Source organism: Triturus cristatus, chromosome 8 (genome assembly GCF_964204655.1).
Source record: "Triturus cristatus chromosome 8, aTriCri1.1, whole genome shotgun sequence".
NCBI lineage: Eukaryota > Metazoa > Chordata > Amphibia > Caudata > Salamandridae > Triturus > Triturus cristatus.
Window position 1 is genome coordinate 296,246,026 of NC_140591.1, and position 22,342 is coordinate 296,268,367.

The window sequence follows — 22,342 nt, forward strand, 5'->3', positions numbered from 1 at the left end:
GCTGTAATGGATCCTGGAAGGGGCGGACTCCTGTAGTCACACATTCATCAAGGCTGTATGCCCACCTTCGTCACCTACTGCGGTCTTCTCGGGATCCCAACGGTTCCAGTGTATGGTACCGAGTCGTCCTGGCATGAGGATTTGTCAGCGGGTCCATCCACGTTGTTCTTGATTACTGTTTACTTGGGGAAAAGGACGTACCCCTTTGCCCTTCCTTGCTCGCTAACTAAGGACGACTGTAAAGTTATCCATTGCCTGATTTTAATAACAGTCTCATTTATTATTGTTTCTCACGGCTAATAATCTATATCCTCGTGTATCCTCATACCCAAATACTTGACAGAGTCCTCCAGTTCACTTTAGTGGATATTCTATTTGATACCACACAATAACATCCTTCACAAGCACTTTTATAAATGTATCGCACTTTATTGTAAGTCCTGAGACGCTACTAAATCCTATACATTCTTTAATAAATGGAGTTCAATTATTCACTGTGTTTTTAGGAGCAACAGCATGTCATTCTCTTTTAAAGAAATTAGTACTCTGCCTCTCCTAAGTGTAATCCACCTTTTGGATAAGATATTCCTCTAGCTTGCTCAATGGTTAGAGTGAGCAATAAGGATGAAAAATGTCAGCCCTGGTGCATTCCCTTCTCAATGAAAATGGGCGCTGAGCAGTCCCTGTTAGTTTGAAAAACACATGCAGTGGGTGATGGATATAATGGCCTTACCTAAGTTATATGTTCATCTCTCGCTCCTATTTTTTCAATATATGGATCAGATAATTCCAATTTATAGAGTTGCTGCTGCAAACAGTGCACAGATTATTGAAGGTGGAACATCCCGGTATGAAACCAAACTATTCAAGCAAGCAATGAGACCAGTCATCAATAATTGCAGTTATTATCAATATTTTAGCTAATATGTTTGTATCTCTGTTAATTAGGGATAGCAATCTGTTTGTAGAATCAAATCGTGAATTAAGTTTATCCGGTTTTAATAGCATTGTAATTCGTTTATTTGTAAAGCAGGTGGCAGTGCTCCTCACTCCTTGGCCGCTTTGTGTATTGGCAGCATATCTGGTGAAAAAATGTGTGTGTGTGTGTGTGTGTGTGTGTGTGTGTGTGTGTGTGTGTATATATATATATATATATATATATATATATATATATATATATATATATATATATAAATCTCTACTGAGAATACCTTCCATCCTTGCGCCTTTCCAACCATCTATATCGTTATTGTATACTCTACTTCCAGCCAGACCTAGGTACAGTTAAATAATTATACCCTCATTTCCACTTCTGAGACATGTAGGTGGAAGGCAGATCAACCTTCATGTGCAACCCCCTCCCCACCCTTATAAGATCTTCCAGCTATGAATCATTGTTTTATGCAACTGACCTGCAATAATTGATCTGCCTAGACAAAAATTCCCTTAGCTCTATGGCTAATCTAAAAGATACGCTATTAAGTCACTTCTTGCCTCCTGTGCACCTTAGGATAGTGCAACTCAAAATACTTCAATTCATTCACAACCGTGCTGTTATAACGGCCGAGAGAAGTCTTCATTGGTTGGCTGTGAATCATAGAGTAAGGTTTAGGACACAGTCTGATTCACAAATCCTTCTGCAGTATCAGCCCTTCTTGTCTGGCGATCTGCAATATCACCATTCTCAAACAACCCTAAGGTTCAGTGACTGATTGTTCTTGCAGCAGCCATTGATAAAGCAATTGTAAGGTGGAGCAATCATTTTATTATTTGTAAAAAAAAAAAAATAGAAACCACTTTACATTTAGGGAAGTCATCAAGACTTTCCTTTTAAAGTAGATCGAGTTCATTGGCTTGCCTGTGCCCAGTTTTTTTTTTTACTGTTTTAGCCTTGATCTTTCTTGAGTCTTCTGTATTCCAGCTGATCTCTGTAGGAAAGTGCCCCTTTTTGACATGGTCACCCATACCTTTTGCCTGGTACATGATGCAATTTTGATAGAAATGCACTGGGTTCCTGCTAACCAGGTCCACAGTTCCAGATAACTTTCCCTACACTGTACAATTGTTCCCCCAATTGGCAATACCTTTAGCGCCTCCTGTAAGTCCCTAGTGAGTGGTACCCCTGGTTCCTAGGTCAAGGAGAATAAAGAGTGTTTCTAAGGGCTGTAGCATGTATTGTGTCACCCTAAATGACCCTCACCTAACTCATGCAGACTGCCATTTCAGGCTGCGTATCTTGATGCAGATAAGTGAAAACACGATCTGGCACACATCCCTGTGTGCCATGCCTGCAGACACTGTCTGCAGTATAGGTGAGTCACTCATACAGCAGGCCTTACAGTGGGGGGCGTGGCCAAGCCTCCTTAGTGCGCCGCTCGGCGGCCCGCTCAATCACCGATGCCGTAACTGCCCCAAAACCCATCGAAATTCAGCTCCGGAGCCGACACATTCACATAGGTGCCCTCTGAGGTCCGACTTGCAGGCCGGTAAGCAGTTCACCACCCAACGAAAGACCTCCGTGACTGCCCAGCAGCGAGGCCAATATGGCGGCACCCATCTGACGTTGAGGTCCGCCGCGGAGGCGGTGTTATCGGGGGTCCATCCAGGGGTTCCCCGCCCTTGATCACAGCGGCGGAGAGGATAGTGAGATGACCTCCCGGGAGCCCCTGCGACTACACGCGGTGCAGGTGAGAGCGCAACCTGCGAATGGTGGGACCCGGGGTGAAGAATGTCATTGTTCCCGGGCCCCACACGGAGCGGCCCTCGCCTCGGAACTCTGACCTGGGGAGGGGTCCCTCGTCTGCCCTAGACGTGAGGTGCTGCACCCTGCACATGGCCGCAATCTGACACTGAGACCTCCCCCCGCACGGCGCTGGGATTCAAAGCTCGCAGCAGGAGGGCAAGAAGGGCTAGGGGACTGTTAGCCGAGACAGGCCTCGTTACCACACCGGCATCTTCAACCCGGGCATGGCCCAACTCTGGCACCACAGGGCTGCGGGCGGCAACAAGAGCTCCCGACATCCTGATTGGAACCGATGAGAGCTTCCCTGAGTGCCACCTGCTGTCTCTATTGGCTCTCCTGGAGTGTGGGTGCGCCGGGGTGGCCTCGGGCGGAGGCGGGCCCTTCGATCTGTCTGCATCCTGGCTCAGACCTCTCACGCGTCGATGCGACGGCTCCCCGCGGGGGAATGAACGCGGCGGTCCCTTTCTGCCACGGGGGTAGCATCTCGGCTGGACCTGGCGCTCACATCCCCTCCTCATAGACCCCTGAGCCCGGACTGCACGGTGCCAGGCTGCGAGGCGCGCAGCGGGCGAACAAAGACGAGCACTTCACTGCTGGGGCGCTATTTGTGTCCCCACCACATCGGACCACAGAGGCTTCCCCACCCTCCCCCCCCCCCCCCCCCATGCCCACCCACACACGGCGCCGGGACTTGAGGCGCGGGGACCCTAGAACAACATTGAGCGTCAACGTATAACTGGAGCATCGCAGGCACCTGTGACTACGAGGTCGACCTCCCCGGATCCCAGGCCCAGTCGGAGGGGAAGCCCACCCACACAGAGTCCATGTCAGCCAAACTGGATATAGTCCTAGCGGCTATCAAACATTCAAGGGTGACAATGGAAAATAGATTCTGTGAACTGGCCACGGACCTTAACCTACTACGAGACGACCACAGGAAGCTGGCAGACAAAGTCAACCTGGTAGAGAAAACGCTCCAGTCCTTTGAGCCGCAAATACAGCTGCACCAAACCTCCATGAAAGATCTACAATCCAGGGTGAAGATCCTGGAAAACAAAACGGATGACTTGGAAGGACGCTCCCGCCGCAGCAATATCCGCATCCTTTATCTGCCGGAGGAAATAGAAGGGTCTAATCCAATTTGTTATGTCGAAACATGGATTAAAACATTCACCCAGACAAAATACTTAACCCCGTTCTTCTCAGTGGAGAGAGCGCACCGGGTCCCGGCCCACAAACCACTACCGGGTTCACCACCCCGACCGTTCTTACTGAAACTGCTCCATTATCAAGACAGAGACACTGTCCTCCAGGCGGCTAGACAGAAGGGGCCACTCCGAGTGGAAGACAAACAGGTTATGCTATTCCCACGCTGTGCAACAACAAAGAGCCACCTTCTTGGCAGTTAAACGTGCCCTGCGACAAAAGAACATACAATATGTTCTCCTATTTTCCATCTCAAAATTATACATGATGGAACCACACACTTCTTTACGGACCCAGCGTAGGCAAGTACCTGGGCGGAGCAACATGGGGTGGGCCTAGACAATCACAGGAATCCACAAAGTCATCGACCCTCTTGCCGTCAACGACGGCAACACAAACGAGTCACCCTCGCACAACTGAGCCCACGATCTGATTCCACTACAAAAAATTCTCTGGACCTGGAGCAAATCATATCGGAGCGCCGGAGAGCAATGCAAGCGGCTGCGGTGGTGGGACTGACTGGGGAAAGCTTGGACGGAGAGAGGGGCCCACATTTGTTCACCTCCGAGGAGGAAGTCGGTGATGAGAACATCTCCCGTGATGGCTCAGTCACGCCTCCGACAGTGACCCTTCAAAGAGTGGACACATTAATATGAGGAACAATCCGATGTGATGAGACCACAGAACGATGTATCCACCGAGACCGCAATATCTGGAAAGAGAACACTGCTCTGCCTTAACGGGACACCACTGAACTATATCCCGGACACTACAAGGCTCTATACTGGACTGGAATGGTGCACATAGGAAGGGGTAAGGAGGAACACTTGGGCATCTCCAATTCACCGTCTAATAGCGGGCGGTCGTGACGACGGCGGCTTACAAGCATGTACGGCCACTTCCCTCAAACAACGAACTAAAGACGGTACATGGAGTGTAGTTTGGACGTGTCTCCCCAAACCATAGGTCCATCAAGTCGGGAATGTTTCCCGATGTTTAGTTCTATTTTTCCTCCTATCTCAAATCCCCCAATTACCCTTAACGGAGCAAACTGACAGGGTGGTTGCTGTTCCAGTGGGGGAGGGCCTGAGAGGTCAGCTGGGCTTCACACATAGACGGTTTTCCCTTATACGCCAAACGACATGGTCACTAAGATCCAAAAATCATTTACAAATCATTACATTAAATGTAAGGGGAATGCACACAGCGAACAAGCATTACGTAATCTACGCATATATCAAGAGGCAGCAAGCACAGATAGCTCTCCTACAGGAGACCCACTTGACAGCGGTCGAGGTGGATCGCCTGTCTAAGAAATGGTGGAGTATTATTTGCGCCACTACATATCCAGCATTCGCTCGGGGGGCACTGGTTTGGATTCGGTCCGGGATTCCCTTCAAAGAACAGATGCACATCATAGGTAAAGAAGAACGATACGCCCTCCTAGAGGAATTATTAGAGCGGCAGTCAAAATTATGGAGCATCTACGCTCCTAACGTAGAAGAAGATCAATTCTAGAACCGCCTGACCGGAATAATAACCCACTACCCATTAGTCCCGTGGCTATTAGGGGGTACCTACAGTTGTGCCTTGGACATTTTTCTCGATAGATCCCACCCCCCGTCGATCCAGTCGCCTGCGCACAAACAGAGAGAGCTGTTTCGAATCTGCGTGGAGCATTGGGCATTAGCGGATGCATGGCGGGAGCGGAATACAGACACTAAAATATATTCCTTCTACTCCATCCCACATAACTTGCAAGTACGCCTAGATAGGTTTCTCTGCTCCACTACAATACTCCCGAAAGTGCAACACGCGGACTACTTGGGTAGAATAATGTCAGATCATGATGCACATATAATGACTCTTAGGTGGAAGCCTCCCCACCCCCACATACCACTCCTATTCCTTCCGGTAACCCCAACAGAGACTCCTCCCTTTTCAATACATGGCTAACCTCTGCCCTAGACAAGATTGCTCCGATCAGATCCTGTATTTACTCTGCCTTCCCGATTACGGATGAGCAGGAGATGCCCTTGACTGGTCATTCAGGTAAATGGTCAGATTTCCATCGGTATGAAAAGGACGCTTCCCTGAGGGATCTTATGAAAGTCAAGTCTGGCTGCCCTTCTGATCCCTGCCCGGCTAGAATTCTCAAACTCCTAGCCCCTGCAGTGAACAACACATTGAACAATGTCTGGAACACCTCACTCGACACAGGAATTTTCCCTACAGAATGGAAGAAAGCCTTTGTCCGTCCTATTCTAAAAAAAGAAGACTCTGATCCCACGGAATTGAAGAATTTTAGGCCTAGCTCCCCGCCCCTGCAAAGATTCTGGAAAAGGAGGTCCATAGGCAGCTGTCAGACTTTCTCGAATCCAATAGCTGCCTACATGACTCACAATCAGGCTTTAGGGCGGGCTATAGCACTGAGACGGCACTGCTGGAGGTGACAGAATCAATTCAGGAGACAATGGATAATGGAAGATGTGCCATGCTGGTACTGCTTGATCTGTCGGCAGCCTTCGACACGGTCTCCCATAAGATTCTGCTCAATAGGCTCCACTCACTAGGTGTTACAGGGACCGTCTTACGCTGGTTCAAGTCGTTTTTGGGAGATAGATCTCAACAAGTTTTCCTTCACCCGCACGTGTCGAGCTCTAGGACACTATTGCAGGGGGTCCCTCAGGGATCCGCCCTGAGTCCATCCCTGTCCAACGTATATCTGGCCCCCCTGGCATCCATTGTTGAAGGTTTGGGTGTACGTGTTGTTTCATACGCTGACGATACCCAACTTATCTTCTCCTTCAAAGAGCAAAATGAGAATGCTTTCACTAAGTTCAGGCAGTGTCTCCGTGATATTTCCTCTTGGATGACTGATAACTGCCTGAAATTAAATACTGACAAGACCGAGATATTGTTTTTTAATCAGCCGATCCCTCCTCAATCCGAGCTCTGGTGGCCATCAGAACTTAACCCCCCACCAATTCTGGTCAACTCAGCAAGGAACCTGGGTTTTAGAATGGATACCCAACTAACAGGCAAGGCCCAAATAGCCTATATATCCTCGCAATGTTTCTGGAAAATGAAGGCGCTACGCAGGTGTCTTCATTTCCTTCCTATGGAATGCAGAAAGATGGTGGTCGTGTGCTTATCACCTCCCAGTTAGACTACGCCAACAGCCTTTTCATTGGTCTCCCTGACTATCTCTTGAAGAGACTTCAAAGAATTCAAAATGCTGCTGCTAGATTGATTAGAAATGTGCCACTAAGGTATCACATTACTCCCCATCTGCAAAGCCTACACTGGCTGCCAGTAAAAAAAAGAGTGATGTTTAAGGCTCTGGTCCTAGCCCACAAAGCGCTCAGAGAGGTTGGCCCCCGCTATCTGAGACAGAGGCTCCAAAAATATCAGAATGCCAGAACTCTAAGATCTAGCAACTTGAACCTCCTAGCCATTCCACGCTATAGGAAAGCAAGGCTAGGAGGGAGAGCCTTTGCAGTAAAAACGGCTACGCTGTGGAATATGATGCCTAACCCCCTGCGTCAGATCAAAGCGGAACTGCCATTTAGAAAGGCCCTCAAAACTTGGCTGTTTGACCTATCGTCCTCCTTCTAACGCCTCGATCTCTCTACCGTCCTCCCATCGCCCCTCCTTGGATGCTAGCGCCGGGACACCTCCGTTGGAGGTAGCTGTTGCGCTTTACAAATGATTAATAATAATAATAATACCCACCTGGAAGTTACCATGGGACTGCCTCACAGACCAGGTGTTTTGTCACACACATTGGGATCACATTCAAGAATATTTCACACTGAACACCGGCACGGCGACGTCCAGATTGATTGAATGGGACGCATTCAAAGTCGCAGCCAGGGAGCTTTGTACACAGCGGAAAAATGTGTGTTATTTTGCTATATTGGTGCGAATCTCCATATTGAGTGTGTATCATTTATTGACTGTGTGTATGCAACAAATGTCTCCTTGATAAGACTAAGGCTGCTCAACGACACTACCACAAGCACCTTGGGATTGTTAAAGGAAGCCCCTGTCCACTCATAAGGGATACCTGGACTCTCTCCTCAGTATACCTCTTTTTAGTATCTAAAGAGCAAGCTTCCTACAACCTCCCTTCTATATGTTTCGTTTTACTAATGCACAGATGCCGGGTGGTGTAAAAACACTTAAATCAATCACTCAATCACTGCATAGCCTTGTTTAACAGCATTGGGTAGGTTTCCTCCAAAGGGGTACATTTTGGGAGTTCCCTTCTTTACAAAAATCGCGTATCAAATTTAGCACCACCAGTAGCAGCGCAAGATTGGCAAGTCCACTGGAGAAAAAACAAGGAATGTTTAGGGGAGGGCAGCACAGCTTTTCCAACCCATGAAAAGGACTGTTGTCAGTAGAGTACCTCCACCGTAGAAACTTTTTTTACATTTAGTAACTTTGCGTCCCCGTAAGGGCATTAAATGTGTTTTGTTTACTCATCTGGCTTATTAGATATAAAGTTGCCTGTGGGTATATTGGTTCAAGTTAGTGGGATAAAGTTAGGACATTACCTATAGGGATTAGAAAATGATATTTCATTTAAATGTATGGTAATACAGCATGTTGATTTTTATCATTCTAAATTAAAATGTTCTGTTATGTGCATTTGTTTAGCGCATTATTGTTTACCAGGGTATCCTGGTGCTGAACAGGTGTCTGTCGATAGCTGTGCCTAGGGTAGGCTGGCTAATTAAAAATCCAGGTCTTCAGCTTCTTGCAGAATTAAAGAAGGTTGTTCCATGCTTTAGGAGCGATGTATGAGAACACCTGTCCCCATGCTCTGGTTTTGTGAATGAGTGGGTGTGCCAGTAGGAGTCCTGTGGAGAGAAGATGTCTGGATGGTTGGGGGGAGGAGATGGGACTATTCAGACAGGTGGGGCCTAAGTTGTGTAGCTCTGTGCGCTTGTGTGGAGTTTGAAAATAGTGTGTTTGTGTATAGGGAGCTGGTGAAGCTCCCTGAGGTGAGATGTGAGTTGAGTTCTGTGTGGGAGGTTGTGGATGAGTCTGGCTGCCGAGTTCTGGATGGTTTGTAGTGTTTTGGTGGGTTACTAGGTGACCCTGCGTAGAAGGAGTTCTCGTAGTCCAACTTGCTGGAGCCGGTTTTTTTTTTGGGGTGTTGCTAGGGAGCCATTTGAAGATCTTTCTCAGCATCTTCAGGGTGTGGAAGCAAAATGCAGTGACGGCATGGACTTGTATGGTCATGTCCAGTTTGCTGTTGATGTTCCTGGAGTGGGTGGTGGAAGGTTGGTGTGGATCCACGTTCGGCTGGCCTCCAGTTGGAATCCCATGGCAAGGTCTTACCAAAGATCACTATTTATGTCTTGTCTGTGTTGAGATTAAGACAATTGGCGGTCATCCAATTAGCGACTTCAGTCCTGCAGGTAGTGAACTTCTTTCTTATGTTGAGGGTGTTGCCCGAGATTGGGAGTATGAGTTGCGTGTCGTCAGCATACGAGAGAATGTTGATGTTTGGTGCGTCAATGACACTGGCCAGAGGGTTTGTGTATGCAGTGAAGGGGGTGGGGCTGATAGATGAACCTTGAGGCATCCCGCAGATGAGTTGCCATGCTTCCGAGAAGTAAGGCGGAAGCTGATACCTTGTGTTCTGTCCGTTTAGAAGTAGCAGATCCAGTGGAATGCAGGGGCTGAGATGCCAATCCTGTGGATGCACCTGATCAGGATGGGATCTGAGACCATGTCAGTTGCCGCAGAGAGGTCCAGAAGAATGAGGGTTGCTGTGTGTCCTCTATCAGGGATCATGCGTATGTCGTCCGTGGCGCAATGTGTTCTGTTTCTGTACTGTGGTTGGGCCTGAATCTAGACTGTGTGGTGTCGAAGAGCTGGTGGTTGCTGCGATGGTCACTGAGGCATCAGTTGATTAGTCTTTCCAAGAAATTGGGTATGGCCAGAAGGAGATGATGGGCCTGTAGTTGAAGAGCGTGGCTGGGTCAGTGGTTGGTTTTTTGAGCTAGGGTTTCACTATGGCATGTTTCCAGGTTCCTGGGAATGCAGCTCAGTGGATGTAGGCATCAAGGATGGATGTTAGTGCTTTGCTGATCATTAGAAGTCATTTGGTGAAGGCGTGGTAGGACGAGGCGGCAGATAGGACCCCAAAGTAGATGTAGCAAGTATGATTCTCTTTAAACTAACATTAAAATGCTTTTTCTATGATTGTTACTTCAGCATTGGAACATAACTGACACTGTTTTGTTTGTGGCTGTTTTGGTTTATTCAGTACTAGATTAGCAATTTTAGATCACTAAAGTTAAAATGTGCATTCATTTATTTTTTCTTATCTCTTTTTTTCAGGATAGTCTCTTTGTCTATTCTTTTAACCCTGTGATCGGCATGAATAAACTTTTCATTCGATTGACTGACTCCCCTAAAGCTAAGGTAAGATTAATACAGGTTTATACTAAAGGTGCTTAATAATCACAGTATCTATTAAGATGTTCTATTCCAGATGAGCAGTTTCTCTGTTCATCTCACGAAACACTACAAAAAAGTATTTCTTTATTATTATGAACGCTTAATAGAAGAATCGTTTTTTCTGATTATTTGGTGCTTCCTTTACAACGCCCGCCCAGCTGTGCTTACAGGCCATATGCTATCATAAAACCCTGCACATCTGGAAAAAAATCTTTGAACTGAGTAGGAACAATTAGTAAAGTACAGTTGAGAGCACAACACAGGGCCTTCTGCCGGGATAAGCTAAAACATTCTTACAGTGAGCATTTCGTTTTAGAAAACTTCTGGTCCATGTACAGCGTTTGTGATTTTTCTTGTTTCCTTGTGGATTCCTTGCATTCTGTCCATCAACAGTTCTTTTTGCATTTGTCACCTCGAGTGGGACGGGTATGCTCAGACGTGAGTCCTGTGCTCTCCATGCCACTGGAATCAAGCTGAAGAGGGGTGAAACCCCGAAACCGGTCCTAGGATGCTTGTTTTCAGTCCAGGGAGGACCTGGCCTGGCAGTTCGGGCTGGACTGTTCCCATAGGGAACAGGGTCAAGACTGATTTGCGTATGGCTGGGTCCAAACTGGAATGGCATGGTGAGCAAAAAAACGATGGATTTAGGCCCAGATATCTGTACTGGGGTGAAAGTATGACATTGTTCTGCATTCTGTCCATCAACAGTTTATTTTGCATTTGTCCACGTTATAGCCTCCTTAAGATCAGCAAAATCCTTCACCAGGGCCTATACAGTGTGTAAAAGAATTCTTCAGATTTGGGCATTTAAAGATTATCTAGAGATAATGGCAGTGATCCCCTATGTGCATTTATGCTTGTCTTATGTGCCCATAGTCGTGAAACCTTGGCACAAAACATATTTGCCCAAACTTGCACAAAGCACCACTCTTCTACTACCAATCCATCTTCATAAATGAGACGTCTGGACAATAATTCCTGGTTCATGGACATTGCATAGATAAACCCAGGAGCTGCTTTTTCAGTGTTGTAATCTGACCAGTTAATTGAGAGTCACATGGCCACCCATCACCAGATATATTATGGCGTGTAGAATCAAAAATATGATTTTCCTTTTTTTCTCTAAATCCTCGGGTTAAAGGTTAGCACCCTAATAGTGTCCAAAACCATATGTAAGGAAGGGTTACAAATTATGAGCAACTGGAGCCTTAACCCTTTTTAAGCACCTGGTGCTCACCTAGGGAAAATATATTTGTGTTGACCTTCGCAAACTGCACACAGCGTGTAGGGGAACGCATGTCTAAATGTTTTCAGCACAATCTCCAAATCAGACAGTCAGGCCAACAGAGATCTGTTACCTGATTCATTTAGTGTGCAGATGTTGAAAATGTTTGCCTTTGATAGTTTTGGCTGATCAGCTAACTTGGGGAGCATGCTTTCTGGCAAACTCTCATGACCAATACCCTGAATTGCTGAAATGGCAGCGTGGAAGCAATCATCTGATACTAAGAGATGCCTGGTCGGAGAAGGCAAGTGATGGAAAACCATTTCCTATTGCTGGTTTGAAAGAAAACTGGGCTCGAAATTTGAAGCAAGCTGAGAGCAATACCCTAGCACCGACCAGGTTTGAAATGGCATCAAAGTGCAGCCAACTAAGATGAGATGGTGAATCTGCAGTCTAGATGTCCCTGCTGGGGCTGACTGCTCTTGCCCACTCTTGGTGGTGAATTGGATGGATTCCAGATGGAAAAGAAATGATGTGCGCCCCACACCCACCTCTTGTGATCCTGAATTCCTGTTGAAACCACATGGCTTGAATGAAAAAGTTACTTGCATTCTATAAAGAGCGTCCTGGTGGATACCTGCTGATTCCTCATCATTTAAATATTCCCAGGCGTCTAATGGACCTGGAAATTTGTGTCGGAGATCTCTTCCTTTGGTAAGTATTAATGGCTTTATCTTAGCACTGGAAGGGTTGCAGGTATGACATCTCTGGAACCAGAGAGTGCCTCTTTAGCACACTGATGTTAGTTCTTTGACCATTTTTCTGAGTCCTTCGAGGCAGATACTATGGTAGGATCAATCTGAATGTGCAGTGCAACAAACTAACTTTATTAATAATACTGATCTATGATCATGCTACAGAAAAAAGAGGTGGGTGGGATTGGTGAGGAATCGGCATGTAGATAAAAGTATCTGTAGGAGGCTGGCTCTGTATATTTCACACCACTAGGTGGTTATACTGTGCAAAGAGTCCAGAGATTCCCCAAAGTGTACAGGACTCAATGCAAACCCAAGATGCTCTGTTAGTGGTAGTGTGGTCAAGCAGCCTTAGGCCTATCACAGAGGAGTGCAAGAAATGTATTGCACACACATGACCAATAACTGACACTCAACTCAAAAAGGAGATCCACACCAATTTTATAAAAATAAGCTTTGTTTTAGTTTTATTTTAAGACCAAGATCTTCGCAGTAAGGTAAGTATGTTTTTAGATAAAAGTACTTTTCACTTTCATAAGTTAACACTGTTATTCTATGCAGTAAAATAATAATGTGGTTATACAGGTAAGTACGTAACTTACAGTTCCAGTCTTCGGGACCAAAGGCCAGCAAGGGGCAAGGGTTAGGTGAGTACCAAATCTGCACCACCAGCGGGACAGGGTGGCTGGGTGCAGAGGTCAGAATCTGAGTTCTCCCCATGTGTTTCAATGAAGACTGGGGGTGCTCGAACTCACTGCTTGCAGTTAAGTAGATCAGTTTCAGGGCCCAAGCTTTGGGGTTAGAGCTAGAACAGTAGGGGCCATAAAACATTACCAAACATACACCACCTGCGGCACAGGGGCAGCTTGCTGCAGGGTGCAAATTCAGCATCGGACACCCAGTGGTTTTTATTGGAGAGTTTACATTCAACAAACAGGCTGCAGGCATCGAGCCGGAGGTTGCACAAGGGAGACCAATGGCAGCAGAGTTGAGTAGAGATTTAGGGGGTTGTAGGGGCACCATCAATTCAGTTCACCAAGGCCCAGGGGCTTCGGATGTAGGGGTGCCTTTAGACATCGGAGTCTTCTTACCGGTCGCAGCCATGGGGAACCTCTGATTCAGGCTCCAGGCATCAGCGTGGAGTCCAGAAGGGATCAGCCAATGCTGGACTTGAGGTCAGGATCGCTGAGTAACGTGTTCTGGGTCGGTGGGCCACCATTATGAAGTCCCCGCTCCATGATGGCTTCACTCTACACCAAGATGTTTGGTACCAAACATCTCATCTTCATAAACCTGCACTGATGCCAGTGTCAGATTTTTTTAACAAATGCACAAAGAGGACACCTAAGAGGCGCCCCCTGAAATCCTACTGATTAGTAGTGGTTGCCAACTGGTCTCAGCCAGCCTGCTATCACTTGACATGTTCCTTGCCTCCTGGGGTGAGAGTCTTCACTGTCAACTCTGGGCAGAGGTGTTCAAACCTCGTCCAAGCAGAAACTGCCTTTCAGGGCGGTAAGCTTCAAAGACCATGCCGCCTGTGAAATGCGACCCAGGCCTCTCCAGATAATTTAAGATGCCAACCCCTGTCCTGACGCCACTTTCGGTAAGAGGACAGGTGGGAAAATTTGGTAGATCGGGAGGTGGGCCCACACCTAGCCAGCACCACGCCTAGAATACTCCATCATGTGTTGGAGACATTTAGCCTATTAAGGTCAGGCGGCTGAGACGAAGCTCGGGACGTGAGAAGTGTGCGAATACCCACAGTAGAAGTACAGGACCACTGCAAAATTTATGGTTCCTGTTTGACACGCTGTCGAGCTGGTATGAAAAACCTGAGCTGACAACGGTCACTAGTAGTTCATTACAAATGTGCTGATAAGGTGAACGGAGTCCTGTTGCCCTGAAGAAATTGCCGTAACAGTAAGGCAATGAAACATGTCGGCTTTTTGACTTCCTGTTTGTTATAATACAGCACGTTTTTACTTTTGAATTGACTCATGAGCAAAAGAATAAAATTATGATGGCCATGGTTCTCTATCAATTTTAATCCAGGACCACGGTGTGTGCTGTTCACATACTTTCACCTTTTTGTTGTTGGTTAAATTTTTCAATTTTCTTTGAGCAAGGTGGCAACCTATGATGAGAAACATGGCAGTACTGGTGATGATCTAACCAGTGTCAGCCCGCTAAGGTGTTGCGCACGTGAGGTGCCTCCTTGCTCGCCACATATTTTTTCCTTCTCACTGTTTTTTCACTGATATTCCACGGTGTGGGGTGTTATATCCCTGTGAGTGAACTATTTTCATCACACACGTTTTTATATATATAAAAATATATAAAAAATTGTTTTTGAACACAGTTACTGCTGCATGGATTTAGGGTTCCTGTGTAACCTTTTTTTTGTAAAAATTAGTACAGTACCTGGTAAATTGGGAATCCACACCACAGTTTCAGCTAAACAGGGGTTGGTTTTGAAGAGGTTAATCTGATACATCTCGATTCCTTTTGTTACACAGTGTATAAAACGGGTCTTTGTTTGTTGGAAAACTATGCCCACTTCCCACAGGAAGTGGTCATATAGAAGGTGTAGTCACCCTAAGATAGGTAGCCCATTGGCTACTGCCTGGTACTCCCATTAATGCCCCTAAATTGGGTATTTATGTGCCAGCCCTCGACCCAGAACTTCAGATTTAACTGATCTAAAGAAGAAAAGAACAAAGAACTGAGATCCTGCCACAGAGTTTTGGTGTGAACTCCTGCCTGCTGCTTCAAGACTCAACAGCCGAGGTGAACTTTCTCTTCCTGCTGCTGTGTGGCCTCTAAGAGCTCCAGAGGACCGCCAGCCATCGACAGTTGCAAAGAACTCCCTTGGTGTAGTGGAGCAACACCCCTGCAGTCCGCAGGCCCAGAAAACCGTAGTCCTCCAACTTGCCGTTCACTGGCCCAACTGACGCAACAACCGATCAGGAAGAAGTACTCCTGCTCTGGGAGGTCACATCTGTCTCCCCCTCAAGTGTGGAGGCACCAGGACCGACTGGAGCCATGCGGTACCAATGCCCAGGGTACCGTACTCCCTGTACCAAGACCGACCACAAAGTGTCCAGTCAGGGCTCCCAACTGCCCAGGGATCAAGTGCCCGTCGAGGGGCGTCAGCACCCTTGAGATCCACTCCAGGAGTGGCCCAGCAGTTCTGCAATCATCACTGCCAGCTGTCTGCTCTTGACCGCGAAGACCACCTTTGCGCACAAAGTCCGGTCGACTTACCTGCTCTGCACCCAGCCTGCCAGCACTGGGTAACAACGAACCGGCTGTGCTCCCGTTCTGCTGAGGCCTTGTGACCTGAGCCCCCGCGTGGGAGCACCTGGACTTGCCTAAAAGTCCCCCTCTGCAGCCTGTTTCAAGGTGGCCCCCCTTCTTCATTGTACCAGCTACCAACACCTTCAGCACCCTGATCCCAGCCGAATCCGGTCCTCTCCAGATAAACCGCTGGTAGAACATTGGACCTTGGCTTCCTACCACTCCGAACCTAGAAAGTGAGCCCCCAGAACCGTCTGCCCGATTTTCTATGCATTTCTGCTTTTTCCGCCAATATGATTCTATTGTATGTAATTGCGCACAACTGTGAACTATTTTCCAAACGTTGATAATTTATAAGAAAAATAGTACTTCCGTTGAACAAAGTTCTTGGTTTGAAAATATATATAAAAATAAGTATTATTTTTCTAAGTTGGGGGTACTAGAGGGCGCCAAGCAAGATGGCCGCACTTGTGTGAGGCTCTTGCGGTTCAGGTCTCTATCCGACTAAATATCCTGGTCATCGGATGAAGTTACAGAGTGCTGCGAGAGGACAGGTGCACCGGAATGCGGCAGCAGTAAAAGCGCCCTAAAAATATGAGTATTGGTGCCCTCTGCCATGGCGGACGACTCCGGGCGCTTGGACCGCGCAACATGGCGGCGGCTGTGGCCTGAGCCTCGGGGCTGCCCGACGAGCTTCTGATCGGTGGTCCTGTCCGGAACCGGGAGCTCGGCGGATCCTGTCTGGGTTCGGGGCCCATTAGCCTTCTGGGTTGGGCTGCGGCTGATCGCCCCTGGGCTCTGGGAGGACGTGGGCCGCTCGTCCCGGGGCGGTGGTGTGGTCAGTAGACGGCCGTGACTGGTGGAGACGTCGCTGAGAGCGGGGGCCGCCGTGTGGATTCATCGCAGACCCGGAGCGTCTCTGCTTGGTGACCGGATGGTTCCCGGGAAGCGGGGCCCGCTCTGCCTGGCGGTACTTCCTGACGTGCAGGCTGAGAGGGGACGAAGAGAGCCTTGGTGTCCCGGGGGAGTGGAGAGTCCTCGCGGCGGGATCCGCGGAACGACTGAGGTGAGGAGCGCAGGCTGCTGGGGCTCCCCTCCCCACCCCTGACTCGTACCGGGGACGGTCTGGAGAGTGAGGGGGCACGAGCGGGGGCCCAATCCGGGTACGGGAGGCATAGTGCCCTGGGGCGATGTGCTGCTGCCCCCCCCATTGGAAAGTAGCGCGGAGAGCAGGAGAGCCAGCGAATCTGCGGAGAGGGGCGGCCTGGGGCTCTGAGTGGTGAAGGACCTGCTGAAGTGAATCTAGGTGGCGGCCCGGAGCTGTCAGGGGTGCATACCCTGCTGGGGGCACCTGCCTTCGCATTGCGAGGACCGACGGGAGACCTGACTGGCCCCTTCTGACCAGGCCAACGTGCGGGGGTTGCTGGCCCTCTGCCGGACTGGAGAGGTCGAAGGCCTGGCGATAGACTGCCGGTCTCTGGAATTGGTGCGCAGACTGGGCTCGGCTGCCCTTGCCCGGATGACCTGAGGGACCCCTCCTGACGGGGATACTACGCTGGGAGTGCTGGCCTGCCCCCTGTCCAGAGAGCCTGAAGAGGTGTCGCCGGGGGAGGGGGGCTGCAACTGAGTGCCCGCTTCTGGAACTGGTGCGCTGGGGGGGTTCTGCACCACCTGCTCTCGTCCTTCTGCTCCCCCCCCCTATTCAGGACACGCGACGGGGGACTGACCCTTGCCTGGACCTTCAGGCGGGATGGGGAAACCGGACGGGCGCCAGCCTAAACTAAACTTTGAGGCGCGCAAGGGTACCCGCTCCCAGATGGACCCAGCAGACGAGCAGGCGGAGGCTCCGGCACCCTCCAATGCGGATTTGAAGTATCTACTCCTAGCGGTGCAGTCCAGTTTGTCCTCCATCGAATCCAAGATGGACTCCCATGTCCGCGCGACTGGATGGTGTCACGCATAGGGTAGACAAACATGAGGAGAGACTGACGGAGACGGAACGGAGAATATCGGATCTTGAAGACACCTCCACTGCGACAACGTCCCGAACGCTGGAGATGGAGAGAGTTCTGAGAGTGGTGGCGGCCAAGAACGAGGACTTAGAATCCCGCTCTCGAAGAAACAACCTCCGCATTTTGGGCGTATCTGAATCAACAGCTACCGGTAGGATGGAGGACTACGTGGAACACCTTCTCGTTGTGTTGTTTGGGAGGGACGCCTTTTCACCGGTGTTGGTGGTGGAGCGGGCTCACCGCGCGTTGGCGGCTCGCCCGGTGCCCGGGGCAGCGCCTCGCCCGATAATTGCTCGGCTACTCAATTACCGGGACCGGGATGCGGCCCTCCGCTTGTCCAGGGAGCGGGGACAGCTTCGGCATGAGGGGATGGATATTTCACTGTATCCCGACTTCACATTGACCGTGCAAGAGCAGAGACGGAAATTTCTTCCTGTGAAGAAGAAACTACAACAGCTCAACATTCCCTATGCGATGCTTTTTCCCGCTCGGCTTAAAGTAACCTACCAAAGTAAGCAACACTTCTTTAACACCCCACAGCTGGCGCAGGACTTCCTTAAATCCTTGCCCGGACCGGGGGCGGGGCGTGCCTCTCCGCCCCGTCGCCAGGGAGGGTGGAGCAACACTTCAGATGTCGAATGAACAGGTACTCTCTAAACTAGCTGTCACATATTGGAATTCGGCCACACGGTCACGCAACAGAGGATTGCCCGATTGGGAACGTCTGGCCGCTGCGGGGGGCAGGGGGCCAGAGAAAGGACAGCTGCCTGACTCCGGGAGCCGCAGCCGCAGAACACGACATGCGTGCAGAAGGCTTCCCCTGTGGGGATCCGGGGGAGGCTGGTATGATTTGGTGGTGGGTGGTCTGCCCCCTTGCCCCCCTGTCTGACTGTAGTATCAAAGACGACTGTACCCCATTCCAGAATTACCGTGTTGGCGCTCGCCTACGAACGTCCATGATGCACCCTAAACTGAAGCGAGATGACCCTACTTGTGATGGCCTGAACACCCTCGCTTTGGCGAGGAAGACCCCTTGGTCGCCCTCTGGACGCCACCTCTCAGGTGAACCCTTAATATCCTAGTTGTTGTGGGTTTATTGTCAGTTATGTTACAGACTGAACCAATCTCCCCTGTTGGGAGCACGGACTTGAGGGAATGGTGGGAGGGGGGGAGGGACGGGTACCACGGCAGGATTGGGCTGCTGATGTGGGAGGGGGGAAGGATTGAGTTGGATACACATACGAGTAGCGTACGGATTAGTGATGCGATGGATGCCAGAGCCTTAAATACTAGTATTGTGCCTAGATCTCTATGCCACTTTGCTGCTACCCATGGTTTCAACAGGTGTGACCCCACTCATTGCCATGACTGACCATTCTAGACCCCCCACATATCACTTCCTAACGTGGAATGTACGAGGACTGGGGGAGCCCCGCAAGCGTAGACACATATTGTCATACTTGGACCGCCATGACATACACTGTGCGATACTGCAGCAAACGCACTTTAATCCCGCCGCCCCGTCCACCTTTGCCGCTCGATGGGCCAGATATACGTGTTTCTCCTCCTATTCTTCTTATGCACGGGGCACATGTGTCCTAGTCAGGAAGTCCTTTCCATACACTCCAATAGGATCCGTCACAGATAAACAAGGCCGATATTCTATTCTATGGGGTAGACTCGCCGCCCACTCCTTTACCTTTGTTTCCTGTTATGGGCCGAACACTGACGAGCCGGAATTTTTTTAGAGTGCTGTGGGGTACAATCCTAGAGATTGGCTCTACATACCTGCTGTGGGGGGGGATTTCAATGTTACCGTCGATCCCCTTCGGGACCGGTCACTCCCGCAGCCACATCATTACTCTCAATCGCAAGCCACCCTCAAAATGATTATGGCTGACTACGAGCTGATTGACGCATGGCGACATAAACACCCATCGAGACGGGAGGGTACTTGTTACACTACGGCCCGGTCTTCCTGGTCCAGAATTGATGCATGGCTCATTACCAAGGGTCTGGCCCATTGGGTGACGCATGCCTCCCATCTTCCCCGGACATATTTGGACCACTCCCCAGTGCTGATCGCTATCACCCCCCCATACCCCCCCCCCCCACATGTGGATTCACCGTTTATATTTTGGCGGTTTAATCCACTCTCCTTAATGGACCCAGTATTTAAGCAAGAACTCGAGCAAGAGATCACAGACTTTTTCGCGCGCAACGAGAAGTCGGTGACGCAATACTCCATGGTGTGGGAAGCTTTTAAAGTGCAACCAGGGGGGGCGTGTCTTGCACCCCAAACCAGTCGCACAGCGTAATTGCGCAAGTCCATGATACTTCAAAATTTATCATTTCTTAACCACATAATCGTTCGTTTCTCTTTTTACTACTGGACTCCACTTGATCCACAATCAAAGAATCATGCAATTTTCCAAATTTCCAATGCTTATGATGAGACCATCCGGACTTCTTTCAAAAAACACGTGCAACGCATAATTCTTCCCAGGCATGTTCTTTATTAAAACCCAATGCATTTCGGACTCCTCGAGTCCTTCTTCAGGGGTAACTACAAACAAAGCATTTCAAAATTAATGATAGCTTGTACATACATCGTAATGTATTTAATTGTGCCATTCAACATTGCAAACAACGATAAAATAATGCGCTGTAGAAAAATTATGCGCTGTAGAAAAATTATGCTCACATTGATTAGAAGCATCTTCCCCATTTTTCTTCCCATTATTGTGTTGCTCCCCATCTCCCTCCCCCTTGTGTGCTGTGTTGCTTATTAAACTCAATGTAATGCAATCAACAGCCTCCCTGACCTATATGTATAAGGTGATCATAACAGATCACTCTTGTTTAAACATTAAATAGAACCCCTATGTATACCATAATGTTTTTGAAACCATCCGTTATTCAGGCTGTCATTAATCGCACCAATGCAAAATAAAACACTCTACCCATGAGGTCCCACAACAGCTAAACCTTCCCGCCTGTCTCCCACATTTTAGAACAAACGTTCGTTACTGATTGCAGCATGTTAAGCACGTACCTGCCTGGGCGTTTAAAGCTGCTCAAGTACCATCGCTGGCAAAAAGGTATTCACCCGCCCTTTACAGTGCTCGGTTTTTAAACCTGGCGCATAAATTAACATACCCGCCTGTCACCCGCATTTAGAACAAGCGTTTGTTACTAATTACAGCATGTTAAGCAGTAAAGTGACCATACGTGGCCTGTGTATTGCAAAAAGTGGGGGGATCTTGAGAGACATCCGGTCTACTCTGCGCAGATTGGAGTCAGAACTCCAAACCATTGAGGCGGAATTGCACACTAATCCCACACCTGAAGTGCGAGTCAAGCTGCGCAGCGTGCTTACTGAATACCAAGAGACGGCGGAGCGGGAATGTAGATACAGAGGGAAATACTTTAGGGCTCGACAGTATGGAGAGGGGGACAGACCAGGAAAAACGCTGGAGTCCTTAATTCGACCTCCGCAATTTTCAAACGTTGTTCTTGAGGTGGAAGACGAGGCCGGCCAGTGTCATGGTGACACGGCTGCGATAGTGGGGACGTTTCGAGTATTCTACAGAGGGCTTTACAAGACCCAACAGGATCGACCGGTAGACTTCACCCCCTTCTTTGAGGATACGGCAATTGCTTGGTTGGGGGATGGCCAGAGGGAATTTCTTTTGAGACATCACGAGGATGAGGAAATGATATCGGCAATAATACAATTGCAATCAGGTAAAGCACCAGGCCCGGATGGCCTCCCGGCCGAGTTTTATAAAACTTTACACCACTTGCTCATCCCAGTACTACGACATGTATACGAGGAAGCTCGTGAGACTGGTATACTTCCCCCTTCAATGCGAGAGGCGCGTATCATATCATTACCTAAACCGGGGAAACCTCCGCCCTACTGTGATTCGTACAGGCCCCTATCCTTAATTAATGTAGACGCAAAGATTTTAGCCAAAATGATTGTCAATCGGATTAGCCCCCTAATGACAGTGTTGGTGCTCCCGGATCAGTCGGGCTTTGTGCCCACCAGAGGTACGTCCCATAACCTGCGTACCTTATTCGCGCTCCTCCACGATATAGACCCGGATCTTCAAGCTGCGGCCATTTTTCTTGACGCCACCAAGGCGTTCGATTCCCTGGAGTGGGACTACCTCGCTTTTGTGCTGCAAAGAATGGGGTTCCCCCCCCCCCCCTTCCTGGCATGGATCAATTTATTATATTCAGGGGTACGAGCTAGAGTGATGGTTAATGGAGTTCAGTCGGCCCCCTTTGCAATTACACGGGGCACCCGGCAGGGATGTCCCCTATCACCCCTCCTTTTCGCCATAGCCATTGAGCCTCTGGCGGCCAAAATCCGGCAACACTTTCGGGAATGTGCATTGATATACCCAGAGAGACAGATTCTACTTTCCCTGTATGCCGATGACCTCCCGTTGTACCTGAGGGATCCTGCAGTCGGCCTCAATCCCATTCTCCGCTTGCTCATCCTTTTTGGCCGCCTATCCGGGATAAACGTGAACTGGTGGAAATCCCAAATTTTCCCTCTAACAGATGCCACATTGGAATTTGCTCCCGACTTCCCTCTGACCTGGTGTGCAGA

At 49.0% G+C, this 22,342-nt stretch overlaps 1 protein-coding gene and 1 long non-coding RNA gene across 2 annotated transcripts in view; one reads left to right on the top strand and one right to left on the bottom strand.

The window, feature by feature from the left end:
• MPHOSPH8 (M-phase phosphoprotein 8) overlaps positions 1–22,342 on the top strand; it is a 209,300-nt gene that overhangs the window by 177,571 nt on the left and 9,387 nt on the right. The window contains exon 13 of the mRNA XM_085621552.1: positions 10,310–10,393. Within this exon, the coding sequence (XP_085477678.1) occupies positions 10,310–10,393 (84 nt within the window). The remainder of the gene's footprint in view (positions 1–10,309; positions 10,394–22,342) is intronic.
• On the bottom strand, positions 20,214–20,927 carry LOC146802002 (uncharacterized). The gene is made up of 2 exons (XR_014967350.1): positions 20,774–20,927; positions 20,214–20,284 (listed from the first exon to the last, which is right to left on the bottom strand). It is a non-coding gene; the product is annotated as an uncharacterized LOC146802002 (long non-coding RNA).